At 44.1% G+C, this 25544-nt stretch overlaps 1 protein-coding gene across 5 annotated transcripts in view; it reads left to right on the top strand.

Annotated features, from left to right (window-relative positions):
* The first annotated feature begins 706 nt into the window (after nucleotides 1–706).
* Nucleotides 707–25544, top strand: part of pacs2 (phosphofurin acidic cluster sorting protein 2) — a 348015-nt gene continuing 323177 nt past the window's right edge. For 4 of the 5 annotated variants that reach the window (XM_068039606.1, XM_068039604.1, XM_068039603.1 and 1 more), the window contains exon 1: nucleotides 707–921. In XM_068039606.1, the coding sequence (XP_067895707.1) occupies nucleotides 806–921 (116 nt within the window). In that variant the 5' untranslated portion in view covers nucleotides 707–805. The remainder of the gene's footprint in view (nucleotides 922–25544) is intronic. The other variant, XM_068039608.1, reaches the window with a different exon arrangement.

Raw genomic sequence — 25544 nt, 5'->3', positions numbered from 1 at the left:
TATGCTTTGGGCCAGGGCTGTTCATTTTTCTGTCAATTAACACTCTCTCTGCACTAATGCTTTGTCTTTCAACGCACCATTAACAAACTATTTGCCTTTGCTCCATGACCTTTTGGTCAGTTATTCTCTATGACCCTGTCCTTTCAACACCTCCACTTGTTACCTCTTGCCCCACCCCTGCTTTATTTGCTTAAAACCTATTACATTTCTAACATTTGCCAGTTCTGATGAAGGGTCACTGACCTGAAACGTTAACTCTGATGCTCTCTCTGCAGATGCTGCCAGACCTGCTGAATATTTCCAGCATCTGCAGTATTTTGCTTTTATTAAGGTAGACAGGGGCTCTGTCTAACATCTTATCCAAAAAACGGCACTTCCGACAGCGCAGCGCTGCCTCAGTTCTGACAGAATGAATACTACCAGTTGAAACACGGTTATGGAATCGTGGATTCCCACTGAAAGGACTGGGGAATGCTAGCTAAAAAAAACAGTTGGAGTGAAGGGAGGAGGAGGACATTTTGCCTAAGTACCAAGTGGAAGATTAGACACAAGAGCTCAGGTCCTGCAGCGGCTTTAAACCAAGGAAGATCGTTCAGCACGAGGCCGGTGGTGACGTCAACTCCAGCTGCGGCTGCATGCGCGTGCGGGGCTGGTGCCAGGCCGTTGCTGGAGCGCGCAGCCAGTGACGCATTTCCGGTGGGCTGTCCAGCGCCTGCAGTGAAGGAGCCGGAGCGGCTGCTGTGTGTGAGAAGGTGCTCAGATAGCGGTACTCATACACTATGCACATCGGTCACTGACACTCAGCATGGCCGAGAAAGGGAGACTCAGCTTCACCGGCTCGTCCGGCCTCAACAAGCCCGTTCCTATGAACCTCTTCGCCACTTGGGAGATAGACGGCTCTTCGCCCAGCTGTATACCCAGGTACAAGGCAAGCGCTACTTGGCAAGGCTGGCAAGGGCTAGCGGATTAAAGCTGACCATGGGCAGGAAGGTTGGCTGGCGATGGGTGCAGGACTAAAGTTGAGAGAGGACAATCAGTGGCATAGATTGGAAGTAGGGCTGGTATAGGGATTCGGATGCAAGACTGATTTGGTTAAGTAAGGCTGCCATGGGAATCGGGAAGGGCTGGCATGGGTGCAGTAGTATGGCTGGGAGGGGGCAAATGAGAGCATAGGTTGGGACCAAAGATGGGAGGCATTGTAGGCAGGGGTTGGGGAAAGGCTGGCATAAGGTAGGTGAGCTGCACAAGGGGCAAGGGTTGCAGCTCAGGTCCATTGTGGTGAAATTGGCAAAGATGGGCAAGAAGAGAGACTGACTGCAAGGCTGAAAGTGTCATATTGGAGTTTATCTGTGTGCATTTGGAGTCCACCCCTATTCAGACATTGTTTAAAAACTTAACTGTCTTGCAACAACTGTGGATCCAAGAGTGCTTTCACAGAAGCTTGTTTTCCAGTGGGAGCCTGTTGAGTTACAACAGCACAGATTTAAATGAATAGCTGGGTATTGGATAGGAATGTCCACAGTCTGCTAACTTTAAAAATAATCTCAGAGCGGAGAAGAATGAGCCTGGTGTACTGCAGTTGTGTAACTGTGTTAATTATGTAGAAAGTCAAGTCTTTAAAACACTTGCTGCAAGTTGTTTTTGTGAATGCTAGTTCTAGCTTTTTACTGATTTTGAATCACTTTTTTCTGAAATTTTGTATTGTTTGTAATATGTAATTTTGCATAATGGTATTAGAGAACTGTTACCTGCAACAGTCTATGATCTTGCTGCAATTAGTTGATTTTCAAAAGAGCTATTTGACAAGCTAGTTACTGGTATAGGGAGCAAAATCACAGCCCATGTACAATTGGAGCAGGCAGTGCTGAAGGGAGAGTATGTGAACAATCTGCGCTAAGCGGTTGCTTTGAATGCTTAGGTATTGCCTCCTCCCCCTCATAAATTTAGAAGTGATTGAGCAACATATTTTCCAGACAGCTAAGTGTTTGACAGCCAGGTTTGGCAAAGGGGAATGTAATGAACCTTAAAATATATTATAAAGTGCTCAGTAACTGTTTAAGTACAGTATTTTTTTGTGCATTGGATGCTCACACCAGCTGAAACCTATGTCAGAGCAGAATTCCATGTTTACACTGGGGTTTCGCTAACATCAGATGCATTGTTTGAAAGGACTGTCCAAGTTGTCATAATACAGATGGTAGCCTACATTGTATAATAAATGCAGTATGGGAGATGAAAGTAGGAGTGATTGCTCATCTTTCTGCCATGAAGAGAAAGAAACTGAAACTGTATTAAGTCATACTGCAGAATACACTTGTAAAGGCTAGATTTTTGTAGGTTGCTGTGCTGTGATTTGAAGAATCTGCTGACTGGATTGAAAACCATAGTGTTATTTTCTTGATTTTTCTCTGCTAATTTTCTCTTAGTTTATGAAGACATTGACTCCTTGCTGGGGTATAGCTCTAGCATTGGTTGCTTTTCGTGATTGATGCCTTTTTTATATACTTTCATGAGATGTGGGAATTGCGGGCAAGGCCAGCAGTTGTTTCCCTCTCTAGTTGCCCTTGAGAAGGTGGTGGTGAACTGCCTTTTTGAACTGCTGTAGTTTGTGTGCTGTTCGGGATGGAGTCCCTGAATTTTGACCCAGTGATAGTGAAGGAATGGTGATATAGTTCCAAGGCAGTATGGTGTGTGGCTTGGAGGGGAACTTTGCAGGTGATGGTGTTCCCACTGTAGTGGTCCTTGTTTATCTGAAACAGAGTGGGGGGGGCGTTGCAACCAAATCCGATCCTGGTGTGCCATCTGTGGGGATCAGCAGATATCAATCAGTACCCAGGCTGAACTATTTTGCAAATATGAAAATGACAGAATAGCTGGTCTTTTCCTGCCATTCAGGCCTGCCCCACACACACGATGCCGAGAGCGTCATGGCTAGATATATAGCTGCAAAGGTGGACAGAAAGTAACCTCCCAAGAGAGATTAAAAAAAAGTACTAGTAAGTGGCTGGAAAAGAATTCTGGAAAATTCCTCTTCGACATCATCAGGTAATCGAAACAAGTCCAAGAGATCACACCTTCTACCCACCTGCCCTTTCCTAGCTGAAGCATGCTGAGGCTAATTGAAGCCCTGTTACCTTTCCTTTTGTTAACTGGCTAACTCGGTACAAATTGGGGGTCAAACCTGTAACCTTCTGGGTCTGTCTGGCTCAGTTGCTCGCTGGGCAATTTTGCCGAGCTGTCAGGGATTTGAAAGTACTCGAAGATTCATGCCAGGACAAGATGTGCAGTCTGACTGCAACAATTAACTGAGAAATTCCTCATTCTTACTGTTTTGATGTGTACCGAATTTTATTAGTTTAGAAATGTCTGTTGCTTTATTGCCCTGTAATTTGTGTTACTTTGGAGAAGGGATACATTTTGATTATAACTGACTTTTTACCATCTTTGATTTTGTATTTAAATCAGGAAAACTGATTTTCTGCTATTTAGTAATGCACAGAGCTGTAATTGCCAGCAGTTTTTCACTAACACAGCAATCACATTTTTATAGTACTGCTTTCACACTATTTTGAGGAAAAAGTGTTTTTAATTAAAAGTCTTGCTATTCAGCAATATGACATTAAAGAGAGAAGTAACTTTTATTTATATAGTGGCATTCATATGCTCAGGATATTTCAAGTCAATGAATGAAAGTGCAGCCACTTTTTATTTTCTAGCAAGTTCTGTAGCCAGCTTGTGCACATTTAAGATCTGATATACCGTAAATCACAGTGTATAAAGGCAACCCCTTTTTTGGCTCAAAATATTTTTTTTTGCATATACTTGGCGTATAAGTCGACGCTCCCCCCCCCCCCCACCCTTTCAGCCAAGACATTCTATACTTGCGTTAGTAGTCAGTCTCAATTTTTCGCCCCACAAATGCATATTTTACTTACCTTTTATAATCGTCACCAGAAATGCAATGCATATGTACACATTTAAGTGGGCCAAATCAAACTGAGTCCAGCAAAGATTCCAGAGCAACAGCTATTTAGTGTAGCCGCTTTATGGAATGAAAATGTTGAGTGTTGTGGCAGAAGACCAAGATTGCTCAGAGACTACTAAAAGACCTCTACCAAAATTACCAGTTTCTAGTGATTTCATCATTACAGTGGCAAAAGCATGAGTGCCCAATATGCCACCTTGGTAACATGGATAAAACACCCATGAATTTCAATATGCCTATCAACCGAACTATGGAGTGGAAAGGTTCAAAAACAGTTCTAGTGAAAACTACCAAACATGAGAAGACTAGATTCACGGTGGTACGAGACTGCATGGCTGGTGGAACTAAATTAAAGTCTATGGTAATTTTCAAACCTAAAACCGTGCCAAATATCAAGTTCCCTGCTGGAGTTTTTATGCACATCCATGACAACGGTTGGATGGATGAGGATGGAGTGAAGTTATGGATCGATTAGTGTGTGGAATTGGCGTCCCGGTGGCCTGTGCAAAGAATGCAGCTTATTAGTGTGGGACATGTTCAGATCTCATATAACCGATGAGATCAAGAGGTGACTGCGAAGAAATTACAACCACATTGTAGTTATGTCCGGAGGTTTAACATCCATAGTTCAATGTTTGAATGTGTGCCTCAACAAGCCATTCAAGGATCATGTTCGTGCTGAATGGAATAGGTGGATGGTTGCTGGAGAAAAAACATTCACAAAGAGTGGAAATATGTGCGCTGCCCCGCTTGACATTTTGTGTGGTTTTGCCATCAAATAGTGAGATGTTTTTATTGCACAAAATGTCATCAGATCATGCAGAAAATGCAGAATATTCAGTTCATTGGATGGAGAGGAAGATGATTTGTTATGAAACTGAAAGCGCCACATCTGATCCAGAGTGGGTTCCTTACAATGATGCGATAGCCAAAGTGACTCCGAATTAATTTGATGAACTCTTTGCATGGATGCCGAAGACACTGAATTTGAAGGGTTTTAGAATGCTTTGATTGTGGTTAAAGGTATTTTTGTAGAATTACTTTATTCAATAAACTGTGCTACATAAATTTAATAATTACTGATGTTTTTTTCACGTTTCAAAAAGGCGACTGTACTGTGTACTTATGTTTTTGTAACTATTTGGAGGTTTCAAAGGTTGACTTATACCGTAGATCACGTGTATATCAGTGAGTTAAATGACCACTTAATCTGTATTAATTGTATTGGCTGAACACCAGGTGAACTTCCTAGTCTTTCATCACCTGAACAGGCAGTGGCTGCTTAAAAGATGGCACTTTAAACAATTTAATACTCCCTCAGTACTGCAGTGGAGTGTCAGCCTAGGTTATTCGTTCAAAGCCTGCATAAGTGCTTGAACCCAAGAGCGGGCCACCACTTGGCTAAGATATCATACTGTATATCCCAGTAATGCTTCTGGTTTAAACCAGAGCGGCACTCGCATGTGTACATGTGCTGATGACTGAGAACTGCTTGTGTTAATCGGCTGATTTGTAATAACTATTAATCTTTACTGCTGGATACTAATTTTTTGGTATAATATGGGAAAAACTATAGAAATTGCACTGCTACATTCTTCAGATTGTTCAGAGTAAATGTATTGAGCAGTGTGCATTACTTTATTTATTATTTAGAGATACAGCACTGAAACAGGCCCTTCGACCCACCGAGTCTGTGCCGACCAACAACCACCCATTTTTACTAATCCTACATTAACCCTATATTCTCTACCACATCCCCACCATTCTCCTACCACCTACCTATACTAGGGGCAATTTATAATGGCCAATTTACCAATCAACCTGCAAGTCTTTGGCAGTGGGAGGAAACCGGAGCACCCGGTGGAAACCCACGCAGACACAGGGAGAACTTGCAAACTCCGCACAGGCAGTACCCAGAACTGAACCTGGGTCGCTGGAGCTGTGAGGCTGCGGTGCTAACCACTGTGCCGCCCAACGTTCCACAAAGAAAATTGCAGTTTCAATCCAACTTCAAAAAGTCAGTCACTCCCATTCAGAGTGAGAAGACACCAACTGGAGCAGAGGGAAAATATTGACATCTGCAATGAGTTGTGGAGGTTCTTGACTTTCACTTTAAATGTGATTGGTCTTTGGCCATTAGCATTGAATCTGATCAGCCTTTGCATATTGGATCTTTTTGACTGCTAAATTATGCACACGTATATAACATCTTGGGAGGAGTTTACAGTTTGTAACTCTTGAGTTGATGGTTACAATGTAGAGTTAAACATTCAAAACCAGTGAATATTTAACTATTCCTGGAATAAATACTGTTCATATTATTTTGCGCACTTGCTTTGGTGTAGGATCACAGCAATCCTCCTGAGGTTTAGGTATTTGAAGCTGCACTAACAAGAAACATGACCATTAAACTCATTTCACAAAGGACTCCATTTGTTTCATACTTTAAATTTTGCAAACTTTAATACAGTATATAGTCGACAATTATTTAGCCATTGCAGTTCCCAGGCAAGGCTTTGTGTTACGTTCATTAAGTTGTGATCGCTGTGTTGCTGTAGTTTTGACTTACTGGAGACATCGCTGGGATAGTTGGAGCTTTTGAGACTGAGATTGATAGATTTCTGTTGGGTAAGGATTCCAAAGGGTATGGAACTAAGGTAGGTAATTAAAATTAAGGTGCAGATCAGCCATGATCTAATTGAATGGCGGAACAGCCTTGAGGGGCTGAATGGCCTACTCTTTCTAAATTGCTAACATTATCCAATGAAAAGCAGTTATCCCCTCAGTCAGCAAATGTCATTTTGGATCAGGATTATCTAAATTGTGGCTTGTGCGCCACATTGCCCTGACAATTGGCCACTCAACGCTGGCAACTGGCACTTTAATGCACAGGTAGCTCTGTCAGTTTGCCCTTACAGTTATTTGCTGGTTTGTCCTGTTTTAATTTTGTGGCTCTGAAAGTTGTAAAAGGGCTGTTTTTGGTGCTGGTGCCTCATTTGTGGTTAAATCCCAAATGATCTGCTGTGTCTCCTAATTTCAGATGTATGCTAATTAATAGGAAAATGAGCTCCACGGTTACACACCATGTGGCCAAGCTGACCAAAAGTTTGAAAAGCCAAGATTATAGATAATTGTACTTTTTTTGAAAGACACCAGTTCTTAACTGATCAAAGAATTGTTTTTGTTTACCAAGGGTTTATACCACAGCTTTTTAAAACAGGATTTCCTATTTGCTTGGATGTTGGGTGTTTTTCTTCAATTTATGTGGGCTGGTTGCATATCCCAACTGTCGAGAATTGTTTAATCCCATGAGAAATATCAAGCAGTGTCTTGATAATTCTGCTGCTAGAAAAAGAAAGATTTGCATTTATATATTGCATATTAATCATCTCAGGACTTACCAAAGCACTTCACAGGCAATGAGGTGCTTCTGAACTGTTGTAATTTTAGGAAATACAGCAGCCATTGACAACAATTTGTACACAGCAAGGTCCCACAGCATTGATTGAACAAAATAATCTATAATAGTAATTTTGGATGAAGGATAAATGTCGAAGACGATGGGAGAATTCTCCTGCTACACTGAAATTTGTGCTGGGAATCTTTTACATCCATCTGAGAGGGCAGAAGGGACCTCAGTTTAACATCTCATCTGAAAGATGGCATCTTTGACAGTGCACCACTTCCTTGTTACAGATGAAAAGTCATTGATCTGAAACATTAACTTTTGTTTCTCTCTCCACAGATGCAGTCTGTCCCGAGTATTTCCAGCATTTTCTGTTTGTTCCCTCTGTACTGTGCTGGAGTATTGGCCTAGATTCTGTCCTCAGCACTGAAACTGGGGCTCAAACAAATATCCATCTGACTGGGTGGTGAAGGTGCTACCACTGAGACAAACTTTTCATTGATTTCAGCATCTTCAGGTGGAGGAGGAAATTATTTTTAAAAAGAGAAAGGACGATATATGACAATAAGATACTATGGACACTAAGTGCTTTATCTAACATCTGTGTACTCAGTCATAGAGTTTTACAGCACAGAAACAGGCCCTTCAGCCCAATGCGCCTGCGCCAACCATCCAGCACCCGTACAATCTAATCCCATTTTTCGGCACTTGGCAACATTCTGGTGAATCTCCTCAGCACCCTCTCCAGTGCAATCACATCCTCCTTATAGTGTGGTGATCAGAACTGTACACAGTACTCCAGCTGTGGCCTAACCAGCGTTTTATACAGCTCTAACATAACCTCCCTGCTCTTGCATTCTATACCTCGGCTAATAAAGGCAAGTATCCCATATGCCTTCCTAACCACCTTATCTACCTGTGCTGCTGCCTTCAGTGATCTATGGACAAGCACCCCAAGGACCCTCTGTACTTCCTAAGGTCCTACAATCCATTGTATATTCCCTTGCCTTGTCAGTCTGACCAAAGTGCATCACCTCACACTTCTCAGGATTAAACTCCATCTGCCACTACTCCGCCCATCTTACCAGCCTATCTATATTGAGATGTAATCTAAGGCTTTCCTCCTCACTATTTACGACACCACCAATTTTCGTGTCGTCTGTGAACTTACTGATCATACCTCCTATATTCCCGTCTAACTCATTAATGTACACTACAAACAGTAAGGGTCCCAGCACCTATCCCTCTGGTACCCCACTTGTCACAGTCCTCCATTCGCAAAAACAACCCTCGACCATCACCCTCTCTCCTGCCACTAAGCCAATTTTGGATCCAATTTGCCAAATTACCCTGGATCCCATGGGCTCTTACCACCTTAACCAATCTCCCATGCGGGACCTTATCAAAAGCCTTACTGAAGTCCATGTAGACCACATCAACTGCTTTACCCTCATCTACACCTCTAGTCACCTCCTCGAAAAATTCAATCAAATTTGTTAGGCACCATCTCCCCCTGACAAAGCCATGCTGACTATCCTTGATTAATCCCTGCCTCTCCAAGTGGAGATTAATCCTGTCTCTCAGAATCTTTTCCAATAATTTCCCTACCACTGACATTAGACTCACAGGCCTATAATTACCTGGTTTATCCCTGCTACCCTTCTTGAATAATGGTACCACATTTGCTGTCCTCCAGTCCTCTGGCACCTCTCCTGTGGCCAGAGAGGATTTGAAAGTTTGTGACAGAGCCCTTGCTATCTCCTCCCTTGCCTCACATAGCAGCCTGGGATACATCTCATCTGGGCCTGGGGATTTATCCACCTTTAATCCCACTAATACAGGTAATACTTCCTCCTTTTCAATGCTAATTTGATCAAGTATATCACAATCTCCCTCCCTGATCACTACACCAACATTGTCTCTCTCCATAGGGAACACAGATGAAAAGTGATCATTCAAAACCTCACCTATGTCCTCTGGCTCCACACACAGATTGCCTCTTTGATCCCTAATGGGCCCTGCTTTTTCCCTGGTTATCCTGTTTCCCTTAACATACTTATAAAACGCCTTGGTATTTTCCTTTGTCTTGTCTGCCAGTGATTTTTCATGTCCCCTCTTCGCTCTCCGAATTACTTTTTTAAGTATCCCCCTACACTTTCTATACTCCTCTAGGGCCTCTGCTATTTCCAGCGCTCTGAATCTGCCATAAGCCTCCTTTTTTTTTCTTTATCCAATCCTCTACATCCTTTGACATCCAGGGTTCCTTTGATTTGTTGGTCCTACCCTTCACCTTTGCGGGTACATGTTGGACCTAAACTCTCACTATTTCCTTTCTGAATGACTCTCATTGCTCTGATGTAGACTTTCCTATAAGAAGCTGCTCCCAGTCCACTTTGGCCAGATCCTGTTTTATCATTTTGAAATCTGCCTTCCCTCAATTCAGTACTCTTATTTCCGGTCCCTCTATGTCCTTTTCCATAACTACCTTAAATCTTACAGAGTTATGGTCACTATCCCTGAAATGCTCCTCCACTGCCACTTCTACCAGTTGTCCGGCTTCATTTCCTAGGATTAAGTCCAGTGCCGCTCCTCCTCTTGTCAGACTCTCTACGTGCTGGCTCAAAAAGCACTCCTGAATGCACTTGAAGAATTTCGCCCCCTTTAAGCTTTTTGCATTCATACTATCCCCTCTAATATTGGGGAAGTTGAAATCCCCTACTATTATTACCCTATTATTTTTACACCTCTCTGTGATTTGCCTACATATCTGCTCCATTATCTCCCCTTGACTTTTTGGAGGCCTGCAGTACACTCCCAGCCAAGTGATTGCCCCGTTTTTGTTTATAAGTTCTACCCATATGGCCTCATTAGAGGAATCTTCTAAGATATCCCTCCTTACTGCAGTAATTGACTCCTTCTTCAACAGTGCAATGCCACCTCCTCTTTTACCCCCTCCCTATCACATCTGAAGATTCTATACCCTGGGATATTAAGCTGCCAGCCCTGCCCTTCTCTCAACCATGTCTCTGTGATAGCAATAATATCATAGTCCCATGTGTTAATCAACGCCCTCAGTTCATCTGCCTTACTAGTAAGACTCCTTGCATTAAAATATATACAGTCTAGCCTTGCATTATTTGCTTGAGCCTTAACAGGTCTACATTTACTTTGTCCTCCAGACTGACTTCGCTTCTCTTCTATATTTGAATGTGCTTCACCCATTACTTTGCTTCCACTCTGTATTCCATCCCCCTGCCAAATTAGTTTTAAACCCTCCCCCCACCCCCCTGCCACCACCCCAACAGCACTAGCAAACCTCCCAGCAAGGAATTTGGTCCCCGTCCATCTTATACAGATCCCACCTTCTCCAGAAACAGGCCCAATGATCCAGGAAACTAAAGCCCTCCCTCATGCGCCATCTATTCAGCCATGCATTCATCTGCTCTAACCTATTCACATACTCACTAGCCCATGGCACCGGAACAGACCCAGAGATTACAACCTTTGAGGTCCTACTTTTTATTCTGTTGCTTAGCTCCCTAAATTCAGTCAGGTCCACCCATTTGATATCCTCAGCGAACCTCATGCATCAGGTACTCATTGGATACAATATCCAATGAGTGGACCTGACTGAATACTAGTATCATATTTTTATATATAGTGCGTTTTTTTTATACTTCCCTTTCTATTTTCTCCTCCTCTTGAAGATGCTGAAATCGATAACAATTCTATAACGGGCAGCCCATCCATGGCCGTCAGTTTAATGTCAGGGTGACGAGCTGAAAATCTACTCACTGTCTCTTTTCTGCATGATTGGATGGTCACGAAGAGGGAAAAATCTTATTTTGAAAAACATTCCCTTCAGGCTGACACCCCAGTGGAGTACTGTACTGTAGGAGGTGCTGTCTTTTGAATGAGACTTTAAACCGAGCCCCCCTCAGATTGATATAAAAGTAACTGCAGGTCTTTTTCCTGGTCAAAGCTGAGCAGTATGTTTTCTCTTTATTATTTGCTTGATTATTTTGTGTTTTTCTTCTACCTAATTAGTGAATGATATTGCAAGTTCTTAGAAATGATTAATACTTATTTATATGACAATAAAGTGGGAGATTGCTTATCTTTGTGTATTGTTTTTTCATGCATTACAATGTAAAATGCTTAGACAAGGTGTGTTAATGCTTTTGCACAGTTGACTGCAGCTTTAATCAGAAGGGACAAGGAGATCGAAATGGTGTTGAGCAAAGGATTCAAGTTATAATGGGGAATATGGGATTTGAAATAAAAATGAGAACAGAAAATGCTGGGCAAACTCCTGAATGGGAAAGACAGGTTACTGTTTTAAGCCTGACCCGTGTGTCACCTGGGTCACATGAGTTGTTGCTTAGACCTGGGGATCTTGGAATTGAATATTTAATTGCCTAACCTAATGCAAATGAAGCCTTGGTGTTTAAAGCTTTCTTACATGGGGAATGGCAAATGACTGCGAATGCATTACAGGGCATAATGGCTCACTTGCTAGATTTGTATAATGATGCATAGGCAGCTTGTAACGTTTGAACAATGTGATGAAATTACTCGTTGTTATCATACAAGTGTATCTGTCTTTTTTTAAAAATATATTCAGTTAAATTTATGAGGTTAGCTTATTTGATTTTTGATGAATTTTGTATTCCAGCAGCACTTACCAGTGCTGACTCAGACTGTGCTCCCTCGCATGAGGCATATGACATTCTCATCAAAGAATTGTTTTTATAATGTCATGACTGAATTTAACAAGATGTCAATTATACTCAATTACCAGGAAATTCAATTCTTTTGGGCCTCCTTATCTCGAGAGACAATGGATACGCGCCTGGAGGTGGTCAGTGGTTTGTGAAGCAGCGCCTGGAGTGGCTATAAAGGCCAATTCTGGAGTGACAGGCTCTTCCACAGGTGCTGCAGAGAAATTTGTTTGTTGGGGCTGTTGCACAGTTGGCTCTCCCCTTGCGCCTCTGTCTTTTTTCCTGCCAACTACTAAGTCTCTTCGACTCGCCACAATTTAGCCCTGTCTTTATGGCTGCCCGCCAGCTCTGGCGAATGCTGGCAACTGACTCCCACGACTTGTGATCAATGTCACACGATTTCATGTCACGTTTGCAGACGTCTTTATAACGGAGACATGGACGGCCGGTGGGTCTGATACCAGTGGTGAGCTCGCTGTACAATGTGTCTTTGGGGATCCTGCCATCTTCCATGCGGCTCACATGGCCAAGCCATCTCAAGCGCCGCTGACTCAGTAGTGTGTATAAGCTGGGGGTGTTGGCCGCTTCAAGGACTTCTGTGTTGGAGATATAGTCCTGCCACCTGATGCCAAGTATTCTCCGAAGGCAGCGAAGATGGAATGAATTGAGACGTCGCTCTTGGCTGGCATACGTTGTCCAGGCCTCGCTGCCGTAGAGCAAGGTACTGAGGACACAGGCCTGATACACTCGGACTTTTGTGTTCCGTGTCAGTGCGCCATTTTCCCACACTCTCTTGGCCAGTCTGGACATAGCAGTGGAAGCCTTACCCATGCGCTTGTAAGGCTTCAATAGCCAGTGCAGATTATAACTCCGAAGTGAACATGCATTATAAAGGGCAGGTTTTGCAGAAACATAGAAAACTCTGCACCTTCCTACACGCCCGGAGTCTCGTCCCCCTCCACATGTTGCTCTCGAGGTGGCTGCAGTGGGGAAGAGACAGTTGCCTACCTCCTTCTGGAATGTGTGTTTGCAAAGCAGGTGTGGAAAGAGATGCAGTGGTTTTTGTCGAGGTTCATCCAAGCAGCTCTGCTCGACCTCGACCTCCATCGACTGCAGCCGGAGCAGATTTTGCATTCTTTTCTGGAGTTGGGACATTTTCATCTCTCTCTCTCTCGCCCTCTGAACATCTTTTGAAGATAAAGAACCTCTTGATGTTTTCCTTGATCGCCTTCCACCAGTGCACCAGAGACTCAGAGGGGTTTCACGGTTCTCCAACCTTTGTAATCCCTTTTGAGTTCCTCAACTTTCTCTGGGGTTAGCAGTGTAGCATTGAGCTTCCATGTCCCCCTGCCAACCCGCTGGTTGTCCTGTCAGTCGGCCAGTAAGAGGCAATGGTCAGAGAAGAACACCGGCTTGAATTTGGTTGATCTGACCTTAACAGCACGGGACACAAACAGGAAGTCAATCCTGGAACGGGCAGACCCGTCCGATCTTGACCATGTGTATCTATGCTGCGCTCCGTTTGCTGAAGATGCCATACAGCTTGGCATCTTTTACTGTTTCCATTAGGAATCTGGACGTAGCGTCCAGTTTTCTGTCGTCACTGCCGGATCGTCCAGCTGCATCAGTGATGCAGTTGAAGTCACCGCTTAGACTGACCGGCCTGAACGTTGTCAACAGTAGTGGGAGCTGCTGAAAGATGGTCAACCGCTCGCTGCATTGAACTGGGTCGTACATGTTGATCAACCGGAGCAGAGCATTGTTATACATTACATCTGCTAAGAGGAGGTGACCGCCCACCACCTCCTTAACTTTGGAGATGGTGAAGTTATTTTCCTGCAGCAGAATATCCAGGCCGGAGGAACGGGAATCATTATCCCCTGACCAGCTCGATGACCTGTGGGACCACCATCGCAACCATTGCCTGTAGGTGCTGAGGTGTGGTATTCCACACTCCTGCAGAAACAGCAGGTCTGCTTTGACATTGGCGAGGTAGCCCAAGGTTGAAACACGTTGCGTAGTGGATTTAATGCTACGCACGTTAATGGAAGCAATCTTTATACCCATTTTTAAGTTGGTTGTTGCTTCCCACACTAGTTGTCCTTGCCAGTCCCAGTCCTTGGGTATGTTCCTGCATACCCATGGTGTACACAAGCTGTTTCACATTCGTCGGGCTCAGAAGCCCCTCCTGGTTTCTCATGGGGGTGTTCCGCTGGGGTGACATCGGGGTGGGGGGGGGGGGTCTTGTACACAGCAAGGCTTGGGCTGTCCTCTGCTGTTGGTGTCTTTCTCCTCTGTTCCTCCTCGAAGACATCACTGCTCTCAGCTTCCCGGAGCTGGAGTGCGCCAGGTGCTTCTTTGCTCTCTCTGTCCTGGAGCTGGGGTGCGCTGGGCATCTCGCTGGGTTCGGCAGTTTGGGGCGCGCTGGGCCCATCACAGCTTCCAGCGCCCCGGAGCTGGGGGGCTTTATTTTCTAGCTCCTTTGAGTTCTGCCGCTTCTTTTGCAGGTGCTGTCGTTCCAGCCCCTCCTCGTCCAATGAGGAGCTGCCATAGGCTGTCTCAGCTGGTAGCCTCCTCTTGCCACTGGTTTGGGTGGTGGCCTGTTGCTTTTTTGGAGATTTTTTTCTTTGTGGTTTTCCTTTGTACCACTTGCCACTGACCAGTTTGTCCATCTGCTGCCTCCTCCTCCATTGACTCTGTCTGTGGAGGAGGGGTTTCCGGGTGATGGGTAGGCGTTGGGTCACTAGTTGTAGCTGCCTCCCTTTCTCCTTCTCAGGTAGACTTTCCTCGCTGCGGGGAGGGTTGCTTGTCTCCTTCCCAGCACCAGACGCATTCACCGTTCCTTCTCCCGGCCTTTTCGTGGACCTTGCCGCCTGTGCATAACTGAGGCAGTGTTTGGGGCAGGTTTTGGAGAGATGGCCTGTCTCACCGCACAAGTTGCAACACTTATTCTGCTTACGGTCCTTGGCCTGATGGCCTTAATTTTGCACTTCTTGCAGATGACTGTGCTGCAGTTAGCTGCCACGTGACCAGATTTGTCACAGGTGCAACAAACTCTGGGCTGCCCCGCATAGACCAAGAAGCCTCGACTTACCCCGATAGCGAAACTGGAGGGAGGATGGATGATGGCTCCGTTGGCATCGACCTTCAAGATCACCTTGACCTGCCGCTTGCTGGTCCAAATTCCAAATGGGTCCTTGACATTAGTGCTGCTGCCGGCCACCTCGTCATACCTGGCGAGGAAGGTGAGTACATCCACGACAGGAACATGGAAGTTAGAGAGGGGAATTGTCACCACCCGGCCATGTTGTGACGGCGGCGTGAAGAGTGGCTCCACTCTGAGGATCGACTGCGGCACCTGGTTTCCTTTCTCTTTGAACATCTTCAGGAACTTGATGCATCCCGCCACATTCTTGAACGTCAAATCGAAATATCCACTGCTGGGGATGTCCTGCAGGCAGAAGATGTCTGCAGCTTGGATTCCACAGCAATCAATAAGGATTTTCTTAATGAAGAAAGTACGGTCAACTGGTGCACCTCCTTCATTGTCCTTCACCACCACCTGAACGGTGTTAGGCACTCCCTGGCCTGAAGCTCTAATATTGGTTACAGCCATTTTGCTCAAAATCTACCTGGGATAGGATCAAAGGCCACTGATCATGGTTTCTTCCCCTGCCAGGTAGGTATCAAAGAAGTGTTGTCACTTTTTTTTTATTTCCAAAATATACTTTATTCATAGAAATCTGCAAAAAATACATTACCAAACAGTTTCAAACAGCACCAAAAAATACAAACATTGCAAGGGAGACCAGTTTCCTTCAATACAATCATGAGTTGCCTCACAACCCTTCCATTTCATTTGTCATGCCAGATGCATTTTTACATTTTACAGCAAACAAAAAATTTCCCAATACAGTTCGAGGGGTTTCCCATGGATCCAGCCCCTCAGTTCAGCTTGGTGGGGGGACCTTACACAGTGGTCTTACCCCATTCAGTCTTTGCTGCGGCTGCCCCAAGCTTTAGTGCATCCCTCAGCACGTAGTCCTGGACCTTGGAATGTGCCAGTCTGCAACATTCGGTCGTGGACAACTCTTTGCGCTGGAAGACCAGCAAGTTTCGGGCAGACCAAAGGGCGTCTTTCACCGAATTGATAGTCCTCCAGCAGCAGTTGATGTTTGTCTCGGTGTGCGTCCCTGGGAATGGTCCGTAGAGCACAGACTCCTGTGTTGTAGAGCTGCTTGGGATGAACCTCGACAAAAACCACTGCATCTCTTTCCACACCTGCTTTGCAAAGACACATGCCAGAAGGAGGTGGGCAACTGTCTCTTCCCCACCACAGCCACCGCGGGGGCATTGCGCGTAGGGGGTGAGACTTCAGGTGTGCTGGAAGGATCTGACGGGGAGGGCTCTTCTCACCACCAGCCAAGCTACATCTTGGTGCTTGTTTGAAAGTTCTGGTGATGAAGCATTCCACCAAATGACTTTGGTGGTCTGCTCAGGGATCCATCCGACGGGATCCACCATCTCCTTTTCCCATAGGGCCTTGAGGACATTCCGTGCAGACCACTGCCTGATGGATCGGTGGTCAAAGGTATTTTCCTGCAGAAACTGCTCCACGAAGGATAGGTGGTACGGCACAGTCCAACTGGATGGAGCGTTCCGCAGCAATGTGACCAGGCCCATCCTTCACAACACCGGGGACAGATAGAACCTCAGCACGTAATGACGCTTGGAGTTTGCATACTGGAGGAATATAAGGAAACACAGCAGGCAGTGGGCGGACAATAAAGTCTCACAAACAGCCAAGTGCTAATGACCAGATAACCTGTTTTAGTGATGGTGGTTGAGCGATAATTATTGAGTAGGACACTGGTTAGAACTCTTTTCGAATAGTGCAGTGGCATCTTTTATGTCTACCTGAGACAGATTAATATCTCTGACAGTGTAACACTTATTTATTACTGCATTGGGAGTGTTGGCCTAAATTTCATGCTCAAGTCTGTGGAGCCCACGGCCATCTGACTCAGCTGTAACTCAGTTGTTAGCACTTCTAACACCTTAGGAGATTAATTAGAATATTTACTGTTCCTTCAGTGACATGATGAGCTGTCAAATGTGAAACTGAACCATACACTACAGATCGATCTCCAGGATGTCCCGAGCCACCTGATTTGAATGTGCCTGGTGGTAATAGTCCTACACTATATTGGGCATAAATTAGCTCCTATTTCCTATCCAATGACCTCTGGAAAGGTTGTTTGTGTAAACATTGAGCAGGGACAGGCTTGTCTTTGGCTGTGTTGCCTCCCACAGTTAATTTACTTTTCAACACTGTCTGGACTCTTGTATGAAGGATGGCTACTTGTCGGAGTGCTGAAGGTAGCCGCTGCTTCTGGAATAGTACATTGAAAAAAATCAATGCCTTTAGAAATAGAGGGAAGAACATTTGAGGAGAGTAAAGTGAGATGTGCAGTTTCTTGATGCCTCCCCAGATTTGCTTTTTTCAAATTATCTTGGGTTAGATGCAGGTTAAAGTTCTCTTTACTCTGAGGAACATTTTTCTCTGCATCGGTGTGACATTTTCATATTACAGTCTAGCTATTCTTCTGACCTCTCCTCGTGCATTTGCCAAATTGTGAATCTATCTGCACTATAAATTTGTTCTGATTGTAAGCTGGGCCCCGACTCACTTCAGCTAGGACATGTAGAGGGAGGACGTTTGTCCCATCAGACTGGGCTGTTTTTGATACTTGGTTCTGGAGGTGAAAGAACAGTGTGTTGACTGAATTGTTCAGTCTGGACTTTGCTGTTTATTGTCCATGCTGAAACGACAAACTTACTGGAAGATAGGCTTACAGCTTTTCTTTCCTTAACTGGACAGAAGTATTTGAGGGGGCTGTACAGTGTGGAAATATTTTGTGTTGCTGCATTTCTGATATTGCTAGCAGCTGGCATATTGTCCCTGAATAGCTGCCAATAGTCACCATGATCCTTGTATTTCACTTTTATGAAATAAAGAACTTGACTTTATTATAGTGCCTTATCACAACCTCAGGTCACCTAAAATATTTCATGACCAATTAATTACTTTTGAAATACACTAACTGTAGCTGTGCGGACAAATGTAATGACTAATTGTGCCCAGCAAAATGCCATAAAGAGCAAATTAATTCTGTCTTTGGTGTTGGTGAGTGGATGAGGAATGTCAGCCAGGATACTGAGTGAACTGACACATGGTCTTTAAAGTCAAGTTTTTACATTCTTCTGAACAAGCAGAGGAGACTGTGGGTTAATGTTTTGTCGGAAGATGCAATGACCATTGGAGTGAATTGAGCAAACTTTCCTTTGGTGTCGCAACTGATTTATAGAGTCTGCTTATGTTGAAAATGCCTCATCACACAGCTCCTTTCCCATCCACTGTCCTTCACCTTGGAGAATGTTCATTCTCCCTCCTTTAAAAAAAAAGATTGACTTTGTTAAAAAGGGAGTTTCTCTTAAAGAAATATTCTTCAAGATTGCTCAGTTGATCTAAATGCAATGTGCTGTCAGTTGGTAGCATTGGAAAGATTCAGTGATGGAGAATTGTGAATAGAATAGAAGATTTAGCTGAAGCTTCTCGATGTTGGAAATGACTTGAGAGTCATCAATGCTGCAAATACAGCAGTGGCAATTGAAATCAAAATTCAGGAAAGATTGGAAAAGCTAAGAAAGCGTCAATAGGGTAATTGCAGAAATGAAAAGTCTCACAGAGATTTAAGAAAGGAATTGGAGCCAAAAAAGCTGCTGCTTTTTTTTTTAAAAGGAAGGCACTTCTAATTTTGGGTGTTTAGTTGCTGCCACTGGGGCAAACCAGTGTATTCTTATTGCTTCCATTATAAAATGCACTTCAATCAGCCAGGCAGTCTGCCCTCTGAGTAGCATTTTTGATGTCTGTATTTTCAAAAAAAAGTCTACCTTCGATTTGGCCAGAGTAAAATGCCACTGGATTAGAATTAGTTTATTACTGAAGAAATTGCAACTTTGGGTTTTATAATCATTATGTCATCTGTTATCGTGTCATAAACTTTGACAAGCCCTACTCACTATCCATCCAGGGAAAAAGCTAACTTTTCTGGAACCATAAGTAAAAGTAAATACCGCGGACGCTAGAAATCTGAAATAAAAACAAGGCTGCGTTTGCTGACAATGCAACCACTAGGTGAAACGTCACTGTCTGTGATGCCTCACGCAGCTGCCAGTAAGAAAGATGGTGCTGCTCAATTTATCACAAACAAATTAAACTCTCATTTCCTCAATGGTTGCGATCGCCGGCTACATCCACCCAACAGCATCCTGCTCCCTCCTGCCATCGCGCTTCTCTTTGCTCCCTCCTGCCATCGCGCTTCTCGCCGCTGCCTTCCGTCAGCCACTTGTTCCCGGCCTTGCCGCTTGCCACCACCCCCCCACCCCCGCCCCAGGCACTCGCTCCCATGTCGCCTCGTCATCACTCGCTCCACGCCTTGTGCTTTGGTGGCTCATTCCTTGACGCTTCTTTGGACTGTGCTGCAGGGAACAGTCGACCGAGGGGAGGAGTCAGCAGCTGAGGGCAGTTGGGGGTGGGTGAAGCGGCCAGAGAGCGTGGGCAAAAGTGGCGAGGACAGGAGCGAGTGGCTTGGGGCAGGGGGAAGCGGTGTGGCCTGGAGCGAGCAACCTGGGTGGGGGTGGGGGAAGCAGCGATTGAAGCAGGGATGGTGGGAGGGAGCGGGGTACTGTTCGGGGGAATGAAGGCGGCTTTGAGGGGTGAGGATGTCATTGCATGGTGACGTCATGTGCGCATTCATTCTGACAAGCTGGCAAATGTTCGCACGCCTGATGACGTTCTCGATCATTCTGCGCATGCTCTGCATTGTCAGGAGTCTCTTTGTAAAAACAAAATGCTTGAAATACTAAGCAGGTCTGGCAGCATCTCTGGAGGGAGAAACAGAGTTAAGGTTTCAGGTCGATGACCTTTGAGTTCTGATGTCCCAATCATCTCTCTCATTCTGTCAAATGATATTAAAAAGTGAAGGATAATCAGCTTTCTGTGGTGTATATATCAATGATTTAAACTTAAATCACGCCCCCTACATTTAAGCAATTTGCAGGTGATACAAAAATTGGCCATGTGGTTGATATTAAGGAAGAAAGCAGTTAGAAGATATCAATGGACTGATCTGGTGGGCAGAAAAATGAATTTGTTCAGGGAAGGAAAACATCTGGCTAACATGATTGAATTTTTTAAGGAGGTTAAAAAGTAGGGTCGAAGGGGAATGCAGTCTACGTAGATTTTAGCAAGGCGTTTTGCAAGGTCCCGCATGGCAGACTGGCCAGAAAAGTTGTAGCCCATGGGATCCAAGGGAAAGTGACAAGTTCGATCTAAAATTGGCTCAGTGGCAGGAAGTAAAGGGTAATGGTCGTTGGTTGTTTCTTTGAATGAAAGGCTGTTTCCAGTGTGGTTCTGCAGAGGTCAGTACTAAGTCCCCTGCTTTTAGTGGTATATTTAAATGATTTTTACTTCAATGTAGTTGGCATGATTAAGAAATTCACAGATGATACCAAAATTGGCTGTGTGGTTGAGAGTGAAGAAGAAAGATGTCGATTACAGGAAGATATCAATGGACTGGTTAAGTGGGCAGAAAAATGGTAAATAGAATTCAAACTGGAGAAGTGCAAGGTAATGCATTTTGGGGAGGGCTAACAAGGAATGGAATACACAATAATTCGCCCTTCCGCACCACTCTGGTCCACTCCTCCATCACCCTGATACCCCGTCCCCCTTCCCACAGCACCTTCCCATGCTGTCACAAGAGGGGTAACACCAGCCCTTTTGCCTCCTCTTTCCTCACCATCCAAGGCCCCAAACACTCCTTTCAGGTGAAGCAGTGATTTACTTGTACTACTTTCAGTTTAGTATACTGTATTTGCTGCTCACAGTGGAGTCTCCTCTACCCCAGGGAGACCAAATGCAGATTGGGTGACTATAGCTTCCGGTTGCTTGCCATTTTAATTCACCACTTTGCTGCAGTGTTCCAGTGAAGCTCAATGCAAGCTCGAGGAACAGCACCTTATCTTCCGTTTAGGCACTCTACAGCCCATTGGACTCAACATTGAGTTCAACAACTTCAGACCATGACTGCCATTTTGATTTTTTTTTTTTAACCATGTACCAGTCTTAAATTTGTTTTTCATACTTTTGGACAGAGCTGTTCATTATTCTGCTAATAACACTCGCTCTGGACTAGTGCTTTGTCTTTTATTATGGCTATTATTACTACTCCCTTTGCCTTATGTTCCATGATATCTTTGTCATTTAATCTCTCCTGCCCTCTGCCCTATCACACACCTTCCCTTTTGTTCTTCTCCCCTTCCCTTTCACTTGCTCAAAGCCTATTACATTTCTAACCTTTGCCAGTTCCAATGAAAGGTCACTGATCTTAAACGTTAACTCTGCTCTCTCCACAGATGCTGCCAGACCTGCTATCTCCAGCACTTTCTGTTTTTATTTCAGTTTTCCAGAATCTGCAGTATTTTGCTTTTATTTACAAGGATGTTGCCGGGGATGGAGAATTTTAGCAATAAGGAAAGATTAGAATGGAGAAGGCTGAGGGGAGATTTAATTGAAGTGTATAAAAATTATGTGGAACCTAAATAGAGTGCATAGGCAGGACCTATTTCTAATATTAGACAGGCCAATCAGCAGGGGCATAGATTTAAAGTAATTGGCAGAAGGATTAGAGGGGAGTTGAGACATGTTTTTTCACCTAGTGCATGGTGGGGGTCTAGCATTGCCTGCAAGTGTGGTGGAGGCAGAAGCCTCATTATATTTAAAAAATACTGGTTGCGGCCCCTCAAGTACATATCCTAGCTTGCTACGGACCAAGAGTAGGAAAGTGGGATTAGGCAGCACCGGTGATGGGCCAAATGGCCTCCTATGCCATTGATTTTCTGTGTTTCAAATCGGTGCATTTTACTTCACAGTTTGCTATCTGTGAAAGTGCATTGTACTGTACCGGGCTATTTTGGCATTTATTTGAACAGGCATGGTCCCGATGCACTCTGTCTCATTTACCCATCAGTTTTAATGTTTACAATTAGGATGGTAGTATCTGTGACATTTTGCCTATTGTTGAGTGCCTGAAACTGAATTGAAAGCTTGAGATCTGAATTTGAGATTCTGACACTCAAAATAGACAGAGCCAAATACCCAAACTGTAATTTTTTGTTAAGATGAAATGTTGAAGTTTTTTTAGTTCCTAGCAGTTGTAGAGACTATAGAAAAATTATAGTGGGAAAACGTTATGAAAGGAAAAGGAAAGAACTTTGTATTTATATTGCACCTTTTGTGACCAAAACACTTTACAACCAATTAAGTACTTTTTGTAGTGTAGTTACTTGGAGGTAGCCAATTTGCACATAGCAAGGTCCCACAAACAGCAGTGAGATAATAAGATAACCTGTTTTTCTTTTAGTGGTCTTGATTGAGGGATACATGCTGCTCTGATCTCCTCCAAATAGTGCTATAGGATCTTTTGCTTCCAACTGGGAGGACAGAGAAGGCTTCAATTTAATGTCTCCTCCAAACGACAGCACCTCTGACTGGATTATTTGCTCAAGTCTCTGTCGGGGTTTGAACTCTCAACCTTCTGACTCGTGCTACAACCGCCAATGACCTGATTAGTTAAGAATTGAGAATGGTCTACTGTAACGATTGTTTAGGAGAGGCAATAAACTACACTGGGTGAAGGAGTGAATATATATGCTGTGGCAAAACAAGTGTGCTCTGGAAATACTCTACGCAGCCCACAATTCGTGGAGCAAACAGAAGCTGCTGTCAATGTGAATATTTCAATAATTGCTATTCCACAATTGGCTTCTCTCTCTAGTTTAGTTTCAAAAAATGTGGATGTACAAGTATATGCTAAATACTTTTAGTCATATTCTCAGTCAAAACTATTATCAAAATGTTTATGGTCCACATTTGCATATCTGAGAGCTCTTAAAGAACTTTACTTCCACAGTGCACTTTGTACTTCAATGCAGCAAAGCTACACGAGGACAATCTTTTATACAGTTCACAGGATTTTTTTCTCACTCACAACCCTACGCAGTTATTTTTTGAAGTTCACCTTTTTGTCCCACTGCACCACACATCATTTTGTCATCAAGGAGATGTGCAGATAACCTTTCCTGCTGGTGTGGAGGCTGAAGATGAACAACTTTATAGGGAAGGAGTTCAGTCTTTGCTGCTCCCTCCCCACCTGATAACAGTGTTGGCTGCTTTGGAAATATTGTTAGATCTTTTAGTCACTGCATAATGAAGTCTCACAACAGAGTGCAATAGAGTCAGCAGGACAGTAGCTATGAGCAGAGACTTCAAGATGAAGGGGGTAGGCTGGAATGAGGCAGTAGAAGGATGTGTAAGTGAAGATGAGATTAAAAGCAGAAACTTGTGTTTATGTGGCGTTGTTCATGACCACTGGACATCTCAAAACGCTTTACAGCCAATGAAGTACTTTTTGAATTGTAGTCACTGTAGTAATGTAGGAAATGTGGCAGCCAATTTGTGCACAGCAAGCTCCCACAAACAGCAATGTAATTAACGAGCAGATGATTCAGTGATGTTAGTTATGGGATAAATATTGGCCAAGTCAACAGGGCAAGCTCACCTGCTCTACTGTAAATGGGGATCTTTTTCATCCATTTGTGATCAGAGCAGACAGGGCCTCAGTTTAACCTATTTGAAAACGACACCTCTGGTGCAGCAGTCTCCACACTGATACTGGAGTGTCAGCCTAGATTTTGGTGCTTACGTTTCTGAAATTGATCTGCCTGGACACAAGGACTCAGCAGAGCTTCCTGTGTTGTGCAAAACTTAAAGTTTTTGGAGGGAAACTAATTGGCAAACTAAGCTGAAATGGATCCAATAAATGTGTTTGCTATTGCTATAGAGTGTGCGGGCCCCAACAACCCCACTGCCTTGTGGGCGTCTCGGGAGAGACCAAGGCTAAGGGAGTAAACCCTAACAGAAAATCCGGAGCGGAACCCCGTAGGCGGTCATGTGTCACCTTTGGCATGTTTCCGGCAGTTCCTGCAGCCATACTGGTGCCAAACGTCGTGTCCTGCACTCCTTTGGACCCCACCAGAAAGGCCGAGAGGGGGGTTTTGACGACTGGGCAACTCTCAACCTCCATAAATTTGCCCAGGCATGCGCCATGGAGAGGTCACTCCACTGACCACCTCCAGGCGCGTATCCATTGTCTCTCGAGATAAGGAGGCCCAAAAGAAAAAAAAAAAAATGAAGTCTCACTACTGGCTAATACATTTGCTTTGAGTGCTCTGCAACCTGGGCACGAACCTCAAGTGCTAGAAGCTAACAGAGGCAGAAACACTAACTCAGAGGTACTGAGACTTCTGACGCCTCAAAGTTGCAGAACTGGAGCAGCAATGAAAGTACTTATTTTGATAGTCCTGAGTAGTTTTGTTTTTAATCTCTTTACTGTGAAGTTTTCCTGTTGCTGGTCAATGGACTTTCCTTGGCCAGGAGAGCCATGAAATGCAAGTCAAGGATCAAGCTTAAAACCAACCATATATCAGCCAACTTGTGGAGTTTTTTCTGCAGCTGTTTCGGAATCTGCCCTCCACAGGGAGCCAAGACTGTTAGTGAGTCAGGCACCTTCCATGCTGATGTTGCTGGGGGTTTTATGTTAATAATGGTTGTAATAAAGTTGATTGAAGCTAAGATTGATGAAGAAACGTACTTTTTCCAAGAAAACAAGGAATTGCAATTGTATTTGCATTAATTGCCTCTTCCGGTTTTCCCAAAGTGCCTCATCTCCTATGAAGTAATTTTTGAAGTGTACTGTTAATTTAAGAAAGTAAGAAGCCAATCTGTACACAGCAAGATCCCACAAACTGCAGTGAAGTAAATGACTAATTAATCTGTTTCTGTTGGTTGGGGCAAGAATGTTGGCCAGGGCATCATGAGACACCCTGTTCTTTTTTGATTTGTTCCATGCAGTCTTTTACATCCGCCTGAATAGGCAGAGGGGGCTTCAGGTTAGCATCTCATCTAGGAGACAGCACTTTAGACAATACAGCACTTCAAGTATTTCACTGGAGTGCCAGCCTATATTAAGTGCTTAAGTCTCTGGAATTGGGTTGAACCAGAAGGCTGTGAATGCAGCCCCTAAGCCAAGCTCAAAGCATTTTAATTTGACTGGTTTAATTGAATAAACTGGTGTCCAGATTTAATAGGTACTCTGCAGCAAATATATAATTTTGAAATGAGTTTGACCTCTTAAATGCTGTTGAAGGGAGTAAACTTTAAAAGTACACAGTTAGAACTTTTCTGTTTTAATATCAATTTGAAGACAACTTTTCAATTTGAAAACCTGTTAGCTTGGGTGATGGGTGT

Source organism: Heterodontus francisci, chromosome 9 (genome assembly GCF_036365525.1).
Source record: "Heterodontus francisci isolate sHetFra1 chromosome 9, sHetFra1.hap1, whole genome shotgun sequence".
Classification (NCBI taxonomy): domain Eukaryota; kingdom Metazoa; phylum Chordata; class Chondrichthyes; order Heterodontiformes; family Heterodontidae; genus Heterodontus; species Heterodontus francisci.
This window is presented reverse-complemented; position numbering and strand designations above follow the sequence as displayed.